This window comes from Ahaetulla prasina, chromosome 4 (genome assembly GCF_028640845.1).
Source record: "Ahaetulla prasina isolate Xishuangbanna chromosome 4, ASM2864084v1, whole genome shotgun sequence".
Taxonomy (NCBI): Eukaryota; Metazoa; Chordata; class Lepidosauria; order Squamata; family Colubridae; genus Ahaetulla; species Ahaetulla prasina.
In genome coordinates this window covers 24,671,205-24,686,457 of record NC_080542.1, presented here as the reverse complement: position 1 = coordinate 24,686,457, position 15,253 = coordinate 24,671,205, and the positions used below count along the sequence as shown (strand labels likewise).

Below are 15,253 nucleotides of genomic sequence, written 5' to 3'. Positions count from 1 at the left end.
TGCACAGAGTATGAGGAATAAACAGGGTGAATTAGAAATTCAAGTAAATGAGGGCAGATATGATATTGTTGCCATTACGGAAACTTGGTGGGATGAAACTGACAAATGGAACATACAGCTAGAGGGATATAAATTATTTAAAAGAAATAGACCAAATAAAAGAGGAGGTGGAGTTGCACTATATATAAGAAATAACTACATCTCTACAGAAATAGAGCACAACAATGATGAAAATCATCTTGAATGTATTTGGGTCAATATAAAAGGGGTGAAAAACAATATTGCCATAGGTCTATACTATAGGCCACCCAACCAAACAGAGGAAGTAGATGAACTTTTTGCTAGTCAGCTAACTAAGGTATGTAGGAAGCACATCACAGTAGTAATGGGGGATTTTAACTACCCTGACATCAACTGGGAAACAAACTCTGCACCAAGTGGAAGATCCAACAGGTTCCTAACAAACCTAGCAGACAACTTTGTTTCCCAAAAAATAGAGAAGGCGACAAGGGGATCAGCCATACTGGACTTAATTCTCACTAACAGAGATGAAATGATAGAAAGTGTTGAAGCTACAGGAACCTTGGGGCAAGTGACCACGCTATATTGGAATTCGACATTAAGCAAACACAAGTAGTAGAACAAAGTCAAACTAGAGTCTTGGACTTTGAGAGAGCTAATTTCAATAAACTTAGAGAGAGCTTGAGAAGGATTCAATGGATGAGATTCCTCAGGGGAAAAACAACTCAAGAAGCTTGGGAAATTTTGAAAAGTGAGATTATAAAAGCGCAGTCTAACACAATACCAATGAAGAAGAAAAATAATAGATCTCAAAAAAACCCAGCATGGATGCATAAAGAACTATCTGACAAATTGAAAGACAAAAAGGACAAATATAAAAAGTGGAAAGAGGGGTAAATAACTAAGGCAGAATATCAGCAAATAGCCCGAGCCTGTAAAGATGAAGTGAGGAAAGCTAAGGCTCACAATGAACAAAGGCTAGCGACAAAAGTAAAAAATAACAAAAAAAGCTTCTTCCAACATGTTAAAAACAAGAAAAAAGTCAAGGAAACAATTGGCCCATTGCTGGGAGAAAGTGGCAAGAAGATGACAAGCAACAGGGAGAAAGCAGATCTACTTAACTCATATTTTGCATCTGTCTTTACACAAAAGGAAAAAACAATCCAACCTATCAAAAGCAGCACTACAAAAAACAGATTAGAAACACAAGTTAAAATAGGGAAGAAAATGGTAAGTAAACACCTGTCTACCCTAGATAAGTTCAAATCACCAGGACCGGATGGATTACACCCCAAGGTTCTGAAAGAACTGGCAGACGTGATTTCAGAACCACTGAATTATATCTTTCAAAGATCCTGGAGCACAGGGGAGCTGCCAGAGGACTGGAAAAGAGCTGATGTAGTTCCCATCTTCAAAAAAGGAAAAAAAACAGATCCAGGAAACTACAGACCTATCAGCCTGACCTCAATACCGGGGAAGATTCTGGAAAAGATAATCAAGCAACAAATCACTAAACACCTAGAAGCAAACAAAGTAATAACCGAAGGCCAACATCGGTTTGTCAAAAACAGATCATGCCAGACTAATTTCATTGCATTCTTTGACAAAGTGGCAACATTAGAGGACCAGAGGAATGCTGTCGATATAATTTACTTGGACTTCGGTAAGGCATTTGATAAAGTAGAACATAACCTACTACTAGATAAAGTAGAAAAATGTGGGTTAGACAGCACCACCACTGATGGATTCGTAACTGGCTGACCAACCGCACTCAACGTGTAGTTCTCAATGGAATTGCATCTTCATGGAAGGAAGTATGCAGTGGAGTACCCCAAGGCTCTCTTTTAGGCCTAGTACTCTTCAACATCTTCATCAATGACTTGGACGAGGGGATAGATGGGGAACTCATCAAATTTGCAGATGACACCAAGCTGGCAGGAATAGCCAACACTCCAGAAGATAGGCTCAAGTTACAGAAAGATCTTGACAGACTTGAACATTGGGCGTTATCTAACAAAATGAAATTCAATGGTGAAAAAAGTAAGGTTCTACATTTAGGCAAAAAAACCAAAATGCACTGGTACCGTATATGTGGCACCTTGCTCAATAGTAGTAACTGTGAGAGGGATCTTGGAGTCCTAGTGGATAACCATTTAGATATGAGCCAGCAGTGTGCAGCAGCTGCTAAAAAAGCCAACACAGTTCTGGGCTGCATAAACAGAGGGATAGAATCAAGATCACGTGAAGTGTTAGTGCCACTTTATAATGCCTTGGTAAGGCCACACTTGGAATATTGCATCCAGTTTTGGTCACCACGATGTAAAAAAGATGTTGAGATTCTAGAAAGAGTGCAGAGAAGAGCAACAAAGATGATTAGGGGACTGGAGGCTAAAACATATGAAGAACGGTTGCAGGAACTGAGTATGTCTAGTTTAATAAAAAGAAGGACTAGGGGAGACACGATAGCAGTGTTCCAATATCTCAGGGGTTGCCACAAAGAAAAGGGAGTCGGGCTGTTCTCCAAAGCACCTGAGGGTAGAACAAGAAGCAATGGGTGGAAACTGATCAAAGAAAGAAGCAACTTAGAACTAAGGAGAAATTTCCTGACAGTTAGAACAATTAATAAGTGCAACAACTTGCCTGCAGAAGTTGTGAATGCTCCAACACTGGAAATTTTAAAGAAAATGTTGGATAACCATCTGACTGAGATGCTGTAGGGTTTCCTGCCTGGGCAGGGGGTTGGACTAGAAGGCCTCCAAGGTCCCTTCCAACTCTGTTGTTATATATATATATTATATAGTAGGGAGGGAGGTGTCTTAAGGGAGAGTTTAAATTTGGGGGTTGTATACTGTATACAGGTAGTTGTCGACTTACAACCATTCGTTTTGTGACTGTTCAAAGTTACAACAGCACTGAAAAAAGTGGTCCGTGACCGTTTTTCAGTCTTATGACTATTGCAGCTACTCTTCATGGTCCTTTGATCAAAATCCAGGCACTTGGCAACTGGCATGTATTTATGAAGATTGCAGTGCCCTGGGATCATGGGACCCCCATTTGTAACCTTCCCAGCTGGCTCCTGACCTGCAAGGACAATGTGGGAAGCCAGATTCGCTTAATAGCCGCAGAGCTGCATGATTTACTGAACAACTGCAAAAATTCATTTAACAATTTTGGGGAAAAAGGGCTGTAAAATGGGGAATAACTCACTTCAAAACTGCCTTGCTTAGCAACAGAAATTTTGGTCCTTGTTGTGGTCATAAGTCAACGACTATCTGCAGGTATAAAGGGCCAATTTGGTGTAGTGGTTAAAGACATCAGGCTATAAAGTGGAAGACTGTGTCTAGCTGAAGGCATAAAGCCATTTGGGTGATCGTAGGCCAGCCATTGTCCCTTAGCCCTAGGAAGAAGGCAACAACAATCCTCTTCTGAAAATCTTGCCAAAAAAGCTGGACTTGTCCACGTGGATGCCGGATCTCAAAATTGACTCAAACTCATAAAAAAAAAAACCGCCGACCTCACCCTTGCAGATCCTGTCGCGTATGTGGCTAAGTAAAAGAATCAGGCTGGGATTGTAATTCATGTAGCAGCAGCTTTGTTAGCTTTTAAGGTGCCACAAGACTCCTTGCCTAAGTCAATGTGGCTTTGGTTCCATCTGTCAACAAATATTTGGTTCCTTTGCAGTAAATTCAACACATGATGTGCAAGCACAGCCAGAAGAGAAGCGTGTTCTTAAACACCCACCTCTGCTTGGAATTGGGTGGTTAGACTTCAGTGCCTCAGGGGCTATCAATGGGGCAGACACGGAGTCCTGGGGGCTTTCTGGATCAGCTTCAATCATAGTGGAATTGTTGGCTTCAACACTCCTGGAATCATAGTCTCCAAGACTGTTACCCCTGAATTCCCTTACCTCTCTCTTGGCTCTAAGGTTATCAAAGATAAGGATTAGTGGGGGACATCACAACTGCCTTCCGGTATTTGGAAGATTGCTGCTACTGATCTCCAGTCACAGAGAAGAGGGGATTAACTTGTTCTCCAAAGAACCAGGGGGCAGAACAAGAAGTAAGGGGTGGAAGCTTGTTAAAGAGAGATCTAACGTCTACATGAGAAGACATTTTCTGACAGTGAGAACAATTAATCAGTGGAATAGCTCGCAGCCTGGAGTTGTGGGTGCCCCATCACTGGAGGTTTTCAAAATTGGCTGACAACCCTTCGACCAGGATGGTTAAGGTCACCTGCCTTGAGCAAGGGGTTGGAATAGAAGATCTCTGAGATCCCTTTTAGCCCTATGAGTTCAGGCTCTACTCCAACCTCCTCCTTCGAGCCCCAGTCCAGAAGGCCATTACACCGTCCTGCTCAAGGTTTTGCAGACCATGGTAGGGTCAGACTGTATGGACTACAAAGTTACAATGGCCTTAGAAAAAGTGACTTATGACCCATCCTCGCAGTTATGACCATCGTATTATCCCTGTGATTGTGTGATCACAATTCAAGCACCCAGCACTGCATTGCTCCCATTTCTGAAGTTTGCAGCATCTTGTAGTCACATCAGGGATAAAATGCACTTATTGTCGCTACTGGATTGGAAATGTGAGCACTCACATGTGCTATGTTTGCTCGTGCCTTTTCTGCACAGAGAGAGGTGATGTTGTCCAGGCGGGTGGACGGAACCTCCCACCTCTGGCCCTACCAGTTCACGCGAGCCTGATAAATCCGGCTGGATTTCACCACTGAGTCACATGATTATGTTTTAATAATAATAATAATAATAATTTAATTTGTATACCGCCCTTCTCCCGGAGGACTCAGGGCGGTGAACAGGCAGATAAAATAAAAACAATACATTTCAATAAAAACAATATTTAAAAGATATTGCCACCTCTCCAGCCCCCTTGCAACAAGAAAAGTCAGTTGGGGAACCTAAGTTGATTAACTTATAATATGTTATAATATATATAATATTTGTGTGTATATGTGTGTGTGTGTGTGTGTGTATGTATGTATATGCGCGCGCACACACACACACACACACACACACACACACACACATAAATAAAATGCACAGGTACCGTATATGTGGTACCTTGCTCAATAGTAGTAACTGTGAGAGGGATCTTGGAGTCCAAGTGGACAACCATTTAGATATGAGCCAGCAGTGTGCAGCAGCTGCTAAAAAAGCCAACACAGTTCTGGGCTGTATAAACAGAGGGATAAAATCAAGATCACGTGAAGTGTTAGTGCCACTTTATAATGCCTTGGTAAGGCCACACTTGGAATATTGCATTCAGTTTGGTCGCCACGATGTAAAAAAGATGTTGAGACTCTAGAAAGAGTGCAGAGAAGAGCAACAAAGATGGTTAGGGGACTGGAGGCTAAAAGTTATGAAGAATGATTGCAGGAACTGGGTATGTCTAGTTTGATTAAAAGGACTAGGGAAGACATGATAGCAGTGTTCCAATCTCTCAGGGGCTGCCACAAAGAAGAGGGAGTCAAGCTATTCTCCAAAGCACCTGAGGGTAGAACAAGAAGCAATGGGTGGAAACTAATCAAGGAGAGAAGCAACTTAGAACTAAGGAGAAATTTCCTGACAGAACAATTAAATCAGTGGAATAACTTGCCTCCAGAAGTTGTGAATGCTCCAACACTGGAAGTTTTTAAGAAGATATTGGATAACCATTTGTCTGAAGTTGTGTAAGGCTTCCCGCCTAAGCAGGGGGTTGGACTTGAAGACCTCAAAGGTCCCTTACAATTCTGTTATTCTGTTATTCTGTTTTCCCAATGGGATATGGCCTGGGATCAAATGATTTGCTGTGAATAATAAATAGATTATGCAATGCAAAAAGGAGCGTAGGTGTGGACATTCATGTATGAAAGCGCAAGGTAATTGTGTTTGACAAGGAAATTACAGTAAACAGTTGCAAGTTTTACATAAACGGTAAAAAGCTAGAGCAAATAGATAGGGTTGAACCTTTATTGAAGAAACTTATGGGTAGAGAAATTGACAGATGTACAAATATTTGTCAAGAAAAATGGACGATACATGGTCTGTTTGATCTGTGCATATTTCTCAAATAATAAGATGCTTCTTCCATGTTTCATGGAAATGCAAGGTGAGTATATCAGAACTATAAAAGAAAGCTGGCATGGAGTTCAATAGAATAGAATAGAATAGAATAGAATAGAATAGAATAGAATAGAATAGAATAGAATAGAATAGAATAGAATAGAATTCTTTATTGGCCAAGTGTGACTGGACACACAAGGAATTTGTCTTTGGTACATATGCTCTCACTGTACATAAAAAGACAAGATACATTCGTCAAGAATCATAAGGTACAACACTTAATGATAGTCATAGAGTACAAATATGTGAAGTAGAACAAGAAGTAGAGCCAAGAATTAATAGGTGCTGAATTAATGTGGACTGGACAGAAAAATATTCAGTCCATAATAGTATAGAGAAAAAAATTAGCACGAAAGAACTGTATTAATATGGTTTGGTCATATAGAGACAATGAATGAGATTCAGATTGCAAACCAAATACATGAAAGAACAGCAAACAGATCAAAAGAAATGGGAAGACTGAGAAAGTCCTGCTTGGGTAGAATGATCTCATATTTATAACAAAACAGGTGAATTTAAAGAACAAATGGCAATGTATGAATTGGAGTAAAGACTTGGTGGAAAGAAGGATGATTTGCAAGAAGGGAATTTTATGGTATTATGCAAAACCTTTTCACAGTTTATATAATACGGATAGAGTTTGGTCGGTCTGTCTGTCTTTCTGTCGGTCAGTTTGTCTGTCTGTCTGTCGGTAGGTCTGTCTGTCTGACTGTCGGTCGGTCGGTCAGTTTGTCTGTTGGTCGGTCGGTCGGTCAGTCGGTCGGTCAGTTTGTCTGTCTGTCTGTCTGTCTGATTTTAAGGCAGTGTTTCCCAACCTTGGCAACTTTAAGATAAGTTGTCTTCAACTCCCAGAATTCTCCAGCCAACCATGGTCCCTAGACAAGACAGGAAGGTCTGGAAGATTGGCCTTTGGGTTTCTTTTGTTTACTCCTTGAAATATTTGCCAACTGCCAACAAACCGTTCAGAATTTTATCCAGAGGTGGACAGCCCAGAAAAATGAACTAATTCAAATAGAAATGTAAAAAGATAACATGGCTGCCCCTTTAGCATCAAGCTACACACAGAACTAGAACTCACAATCCTTGACATGAGGCCCACAAGTTCTTCCTCTTCTTTTTTCCTCTGCTCAAAGTGTACATCAATTAGAGTTTGCAGTTCCAGGAGATCTTTCTCCATACGCTTGCGGTGGATGTCCTGTTCATCATCATCAGAAGGAAAAAAGAGATATAAATAATGAAAAATATTTCTTTCTAATATCTCTGAAGGACATTGTTGTCCTTTTGTGCTTGCCAATGTACTCCATCTGAAAGAACTACGTTAATTGGCAATAGTTGTAGATATGAAGGGCTGGGAAATGCCCATTAGCACATTCACTCATGTAAAAAAAATATTATAAATGATAAAGAAAATACTCACATCAAAATCCACTCTCTCTCCCTCAGGGATTTTTGGAGGAGCTAACTGTGGAACCATTGGCCTTTGTTTGGGAGAGCACAGACCAAGAAAGAAGAATATTGTTAAATTGAAGTGTTATTTTGGGTACCAATCCCACCTCCCCAACTATAAAATCTTTAAATAATTTTTTTCATGATATTGATTGGTGAACACAACCAAGTCAAGTTTACAAACTATATAAGGCTAAAACAATGCTTATTACAAGTAGTCTTCAACTTACAACCATTTGACCATCTGAAGTTACAACAGCACAGAAAAAAGTAATCTATAGCAGTCTGAGCCAACTCTGGTGGCTCAAACTACTAAGACAATCTGTTATTAACACAGCTGCTTGCAATTACTTCAGGTTCAAGTCCCACCAGGCCCAAGGTTGACTCAGCCTTCCATCCTTTATAAGGTAGGTAAAATGAGGACCCAGATTGTTGGGGGCAATAAGTTGACTTTGTATATATTATACAAATGGATGAAGACTATTGCTTAACAAAGTGTAAGCCGCCCTGAGTCTTCGGAGAAGGGCAGGATATAAATGCAAATTAAAAAAATAACAACCATTTTCACATTTATGACCATTGCAGTATCCCCATGGTCATGTGATCAAAAATTCAGGTGCTTGGCAACTGGCATGTGTTTATGACAGTTGCACCTGTCCCAGAGTCATGTGATCACCATTGTTACAAATGGTTGTAAGTCAAGGACTACTTGTAATCACATCTTTTGATTGTAAGATCGCATCGCGGAGGAAAAATGGGATTTCATTGTAGAAAGACACAGGAGCTGAAAAAATGATTGCAACACTACTGGGGTATAACCCCTTCTTCTTACCTCGGTCTAGGGCGTTCTTCTTCTGTGAGAAATAGAAGATAGAAAGACGATTATTAGATGCAGAGAAAGAAGAAAGCTTTGAACTGCGAAGGACTTGTTAGAGGTGATGCAGGAAATTGAATTATGCATCATCCTAACAGGGGATGGCATACATTTCTACACATTCATAAAAAGAGGCTAATTAGGGCAGGAATAAAAACTGGCTGACAATGTTGAACTTTCCTAGCGAGACCTATATTTCAATAAAGTGACTGTTTGCATTGGAGTGACTGAACTGGAGAGGTGTTTTGGTGACTGCTGAGATGTGTTTTATACTTGGGCTGGATAAATGATGTTACAAGGCAGTCCTCACATTATTGTCATCATCTGCTGGGCTATTCATTTAATCTTGGCACCCAATATTTTGATCAGCACTGGGGTGGACAACCTATCATCTTTCAATTGTTGCAGACTTGCAATTTCCAGCAACACCAGTAAGCCAGAATGAGACAATTTGCTACCGTTAACTCACCACAACCAATTCACTGAAGTCAACTTGCCATGGGCAGCATGCTACGGGACAAATCGCCATGAGAGCAATTCAACAAACACAAAAGTTATCTTCATGTCAATGAAACCATGGCCGCTAATAATAAAATAAAGTAAATTCAGAAATACAAGAGTTACAATAGTTTTGACGAAAACGTGGTTACCAATAATAAAAGTAACTGAATTAAAGCAGCATTGGATTGTCCCATGGTGAGTTATCCTGCAGTGAGTTGGCCATAATGAGTTGTCTGGTGGCCAATTGGCCATGGAGAATTGGTTGCAATGAGTTGTCCTAGACCCCTGGTAAGCCAGCACAATGGTGAGGGTTGCTAGAAATGATAGCTTGAAGCAACTGGAGAGACTAAAATTGCCATCAAAATTGGCCTTCTGTAGGGTTGCTTACTTAAAGTGGAATTGTTCTGCCCTTTAAATGGCTATTTAACCTTCAGAGATCTTGCCAACCTTTCGTTGTCACTGTGTGATATCAACAATCCTTAGATTGCCTCTCTTAGTCAATAGCTCCCTCCTCTGCCCCCAAAAAGTGATTTGACAACTCTGGTTTGAAAATTGAGCCTAGAGATGAGCTCTAAATCTAAACCAAACCCCAGAAATCACTCCATGAAGATAGATACCAAACAAAATACAGTTTTCATGATCTGACATTGGTTTGCTCACAGCCATGTCTATAGGTACTGGAAAATATCTACAACCATCATGTGGGCTTCGATATGTTGCTTCCCTTATAGACATGAGAGGGGTATGCGTGTTCTTAGATATATAGATACATGGTAAGAACACAGTGCTACACACTACATGCATGTATCCAGAACATACATAGCACACAGACAACATCAGAGGCCCACAGATATATCTTTACAAAATATATCAGCTAGGCCTGTTCTTTTAGAAACCTGCAGAAATCCTTTTCTTTTGGGGATGTGGATGGGTGGGGAGGAGGAAATACAGGTAGTCCTTGACTTACAACCATTCATTTAGTGACCATTAAAAGTTACAACAGCACTGAAAAAGTGACTTGTGACTATTCTTGACCACACAGCTGTCGCATCCCCATAGTCACATGGTCAAAATTCAGACATGTGGCAACTGGAATATATTTATGACAGTCGCAGTATCTCAAGGTCATGCAATAACCTTTCGTGAACTTCTGACAAGCAAAATCAGGTTCACTTAAAAATAGTGTTATTAACAACTGCAATGATTTACTTAAGAACTGAGGCAAGAATAGTGGTAAAATGGGGCAAATGTCATTTAACAATGGTCTTGCTTAGCAATAGAAATTTTGGGCTTGTTGTAGTTGTAAGTCGAGAACTACTGTACATTGGAGGAGATGGAGTAAGAGCAGTGAGAGAATTTCTGGCAAACAAGACCAAGAAGCCAATGGCTTTATAGTGGGCACATGAAGAAACAAGATGGCGGAGAGGAATAGCATTTCAAATTCATTCAACACCTTATAACTTTCTTTTACCACTATAAATTCATTTATCCCTATGTCCATTTCTACAAGTCCCATCCTCCACTCTGTCTCCAGTGCTTACTATCTATATGGGGAACTCTCCCTAGAAGCTGCTAGCGATGGTAAATGAAATAGCATTTTGTTAGATCTTATTTCAAGCAATGACCCCTTAGATAGAATTAAACTAGTATTCTCCCTGATGTGCAAGATTTTTGCAGGGAGGTGCTTATCAGGGGAGCACTAAAGATTATTTCTGCACTTGCTTATAGAGACTGGATCACTATTGCTTGTCTCTTGGCTATTCTGGGAGATACTGTACTTATGAATAAATCGAGAATTTTAGGTGCCAAAATGCACCCCCCAGAACTGGGTTTGATTTGTCTGTAGATGGGCTTACCATGAGTATATATGGTAATACATTTTAAAAGTACCCATATATCTTGCATATTCTCATGTATAAGCCTCTCTATAGATAAGTTCATTTTTTTAAACAAAATACCAAGAAAAATGGCTAATCCACAGGTAAGCCGACTGTGAAAATTAAAATATACAAGCATTTTCAGGGCTGTACATTTTATCTCTGTGTTGTATGTTTTTCACAGTATTAAAAATTCAAAGGTCAGCCTATCTGCAAAGGGGCTTATACATGGGACTATAAGGTACATTAGGACCATAAGTTTCCCAGGATAAGAATGTTGCAAATATCACCCACCAACAGGCACCCAGTCTAAAGCGTGGGAAGTATAAAGTAGGATTTCTGTTAAGCTCTAGAAAAGTCAGGAGTAAAAAAGGAGTCAGTTTTAAACCCAAGAGCAAGGAAGCCTTGGGTGTCAGCTGCCAAAAAGCAATCAATGTTTTAAGTGGTTTCAGTTGCAGCATTACAATAAAGGTTTGTAACTACAGTACTCCTATGACATCGAATTTCTAGGAAACTTCACCCTAAATGTGGACCAGCCAAGGACAGCCTGACAGCTGGCACCTTCTATCCAGCCTGTTCGCTATCTAAGACCATGATTCAGATCCAAAGAAGGAAAGGATTGTATCTTGGCCTCCCCAAGAGATTTTTCTCATCCCACCCACCCTCCCAAGAGGGAGAAATGTAGTGAAGGATAAATGTACCTGGCTCAGGAACCTGGTCAGGTTCTTCGGCTACTGCAAACAACATAAATCGCAGAGACGAGAGGTTGGAAAACAAATATTGGGCAGTGGGGAGGAAGAAGCAAGAACAGAGAAGGGGGTGGTAGAGACCAAATCCAGGAGAAAAAGGAAAAGGTAGTTAGATCAATCCATCTGTAGATCACTTTCCCCAAACTGGTGCACACCAAATGGATCAGATACAAGCTTCCCATTGAATCGAGAGCCAGAAAAATCTGAAGATGATGAATGCAAGAGTCTGATACATTTAAAGGACACCAGATTGGAAAAGATTTCATTTAGAGATGGAGAATAAAAGGATGACTCATTAGCCAAAGGAAAGAAAGGCCATCCACTGTATCATGGATAAAGATTGTATGGGGAGCAATCAAGGATATCTTTTTCCCTACCATAACTAACCCTTTTGTTCTATTACACTTCAAAGGCCTCAGATTAAAATGCTGGGACCATTTTTTCTAAGGGGAAAAAAAGTTGTATGTGTGTGTGTGTGGGGGGGGGAGAGAATCAAGGAAGTGCTTATAGGAGTCAGAAAGTTCTGGTATATTTAAGGTAGGGTTTCCAAATTTTGTTAACTTTAAGACGTGTGGAAGTCAACTCCCAGAATTCTGGGAATTGAAGTCTGCACATCTTAAAAGTTGGCAATTCTTGGTTTAAGAAATCAAGCTTGTTGTCTCTTTGCAGATTTCGAATTGTCTGTTTTCAAACTTGACTGCTTTTTCAAAAAATCTTCCCACATCCCTAAGCGGGACCAGGATATGATAAAGGATCTTTGGGTTTCGCTTGATAGCACATAATCCACTTGGCAAATGCAATACGGGGCCGTGTTCTTAAAAAAGCCTTCCAGAAAATTAAAAAAGCACGATTGTCCTAATTCCACATTATAAAAGGAAAATAGCAGTAGCAAACACATTGACTTCTGTAACTGATTTTTTCCCCGCAGGCTACCCCAACATTCCCAGGGCGCAGTTCCATAAAGTTTCACATATGCTTGACTCACAATCACATAAGCAGAAAATCACACCAACTGGCCCAGCGAAGACTTTTGAGGAAAGCGCATTCCTGAGAAAGGTAGCGTGCATGTATGTGAAATGTTGCCTGAAAATTTACCCAAATTGAACTCATGGTTCCTTTGATGTTCCTGCCTTGGTGGCAGTTTTGACTGGAAGCCATCTTAGAGTTATTGCCAGCCAATCAAATATCATACAGAAAGTGTAGTCGCTGGTTGTGCAGTAGTGTCCCTAAGGGCAAATTGTCCTCCTTCAAAGAAGAGAATAAAAAGTTTGATTCAGTACTATAGCTTCTCCCTGGTCAGATTTAAAGCATTAACAGCATCAATTTGCCCTCTGAGATGTTATTATTTGACTGCTATTCTTCCTACGTTGCTTAGTGCTTTTTTGGACTCCTTGACTCCCAAACATTAAAAGAGGTCCCATTTCTTAAGAAATACAACAAACATTTGTAGAAATAACTCTTGGCTCTGCACTGATTGAAAATGTGTGTTATTCAAAATGATCCAAAATTACTCAAAAGGACCCAAAGAGTGCACTCAAGATGTTTTTTCTGGATACCAAAAGCTGAAGAAAGACATGTTGCAAAATTATCAGATGTTAGAATCAGTTAAATCAAAAGAAAAAAGCAAAAAGCAAAAAGAAAGAAAGAGAAAAGAAAAGAAAAGAAAAGAAAAAAGAAAAAAAGGGAACTATTTCAAGGGTAAATCAAACAGCTTCAAGCACATAAGTGAGGGGATACAGATCATAAAAACAATATTGGATTTAAATATTTTTAATGGATCTAGCTATACTACAGAGCAACCTTCCTTGATCTGAAAAACTTGGCAGCCTGTTGTAATCCCAAACATTCCCCTTCAGTCCCATTGGAATGGAGCCCTATCTTCCAAATCTTATTTACTATGTCCCACTCCCTTCAGGAAGGAAGAGAATTGGCGGGGGTGGTGGGTAGATCAGTTTAGGATTTGCCACTCCCATTATTGATCCTTATCATTCCCCAGAGTATCTGTGTCCAGTCACTGGATTCTCTCCAAATAATGTGTGATAAAGCCTGAGAGAGGTTCTCCACCTTGGTGCTGCCCTTGGACTTTATCAGAATGTTACTTGAACACTGGGGCAACCTGTCTTACTCAGAATGAGATAGAGGCAAATTCATAGGATTGCAGGTGGGAATGACAATAAGTTGCAAATGCATGAATGGGACAACCATGTCCTGGACGATTGAGAATCTCCACTAACATTTACTCCATGGTAAGCACACCTTAATCACAACTGTGCACCTGATCATTGTCTCACCTTCTTCTTCTTCTACTTCTTCTCCAGCAGCATGTTCCTCTTCTTGATGAAACAAAGAGAAAGAGAGTGAGACAGATGTGGAGATGTTCTTAAATTAGCAGATGAGGAAGAGATTTGGTGATCAACAAATATGGAGTATTTAGAGCAGAGGTGTCAAACTTGGGGGCCGCTTAGATCTGGCCCACAGGGCCGCCCTGGAAATAGTGAAGGACCAACCCACAGTGCCTCTGCCAGTGAAATCAGAAGGGCTCCTGAGCTCCATTTTCATAGGCAGAAGGTTGCAGGAGGCCGTTGCAGCTGAAAAGGGAACTCGGGAGCCGTTTTCGCTGGCTGAGTGCTCATGCCACCATAGGCGCCCCCAACATGAGTAATATCAAACTGGTCATGCCCATCCCGGCCCCCCCAAGGTCAAACACATGCGGCCCTCAATGAAATCTAGTTTGACACCCCTGATTTAGAGGTTGCTTAATAATTGCAAGTTAGAAAAGATGATGGAAATAGCTATGGTTAATATATACAATGATAGCCCATCTTTTAACATGGGGGCATAATAAAGATAGTCTTTGACTTACAACCATTTGTTTAGCGACTGTTCAAAGTTACAACAGTGCTGAAAAAAGTGACTTGTAACTAAGTAGGAAGACAGCCAGTCTTCATACTTACAACTGTTGCAACATCCCCACGGTTAAAATTTAAAATTGGATGCCTGGGCATATATGCACTGTGATGCAGTGGTTAGAATGCAGTATTGCAGGCTAACTCTGCCCAATGCCAGGAGTTCAATCATCATCGACTCAAGATTGACTCAGCCTTCCATCCTTCCAAGGTCGGTAAATGTTGGGGGCAATACGTTGAATCTGCAAACCGCTTAGAGAGAACTGTATAGCACCGTGAAGCGGTATATAAGTCTAAGTGCTATTGCTATGAATTTACAATGGTTTCAGTATCCCAGGGTGATACATCCCCATTTGCAACCTTCCCAATCAGCTTCCAACAAGCAAAGTCAATGAGGGAAACCGGATTTGCCGAAAACCGCATGATTCAATTAATAATTGCAGTGATTCACTTATGTAAAAATACGGCAAAAAAGGTTGTAAAATTGGCCCAAAGATACTTGTTTCAAACGGCAAAAGAAATGAATAAGCTTCTGGATGAGGAGCGAAATGTCTTCAGGGAAAAACAAAGAAAGTCCCACTGCCTTTTGAAAAAGCACCTTTGGGAGAACCATGACCTAGATGTCTGAGAATCTCCATAAGATATAAAATTGGATACAACTCACATAATAACTGCCTTGCATAACAACAGAAATTCTGATTCCTGTTGTAGTTGTAAGTTAAGGACTACTTGTAACTTGCAGGACTACCTGTAACCAG

General features: G+C 40.4%; 1 protein-coding gene across 6 annotated transcripts in view; it reads right to left on the bottom strand.

Annotated features, from left to right (window-relative positions):
• The window catches only part of TNNT1 (troponin T1, slow skeletal type), a 52,262-nt gene that overhangs the window by 24,287 nt on the left and 12,722 nt on the right, over window positions 1-15,253 (bottom strand). For 2 of the 6 annotated variants that reach the window (XM_058181227.1, XM_058181229.1), the window contains 5 exons: window positions 13,881-13,922; window positions 11,542-11,574; window positions 8,421-8,442; window positions 7,560-7,620; window positions 7,221-7,337 (listed from right to left, as the gene is read on the bottom strand). In XM_058181227.1, the coding sequence (XP_058037210.1) occupies window positions 7,221-7,337; window positions 7,560-7,620; window positions 8,421-8,442; window positions 11,542-11,574; window positions 13,881-13,922 (275 nt within the window). The remainder of the gene's footprint in view (window positions 1-7,220; window positions 7,338-7,559; window positions 7,621-8,420; window positions 8,443-11,541; window positions 11,575-13,880; window positions 13,923-15,253) is intronic. The other 4 variants (XM_058181228.1, XM_058181230.1, XM_058181231.1 and 1 more) reach the window with 2 other exon arrangements.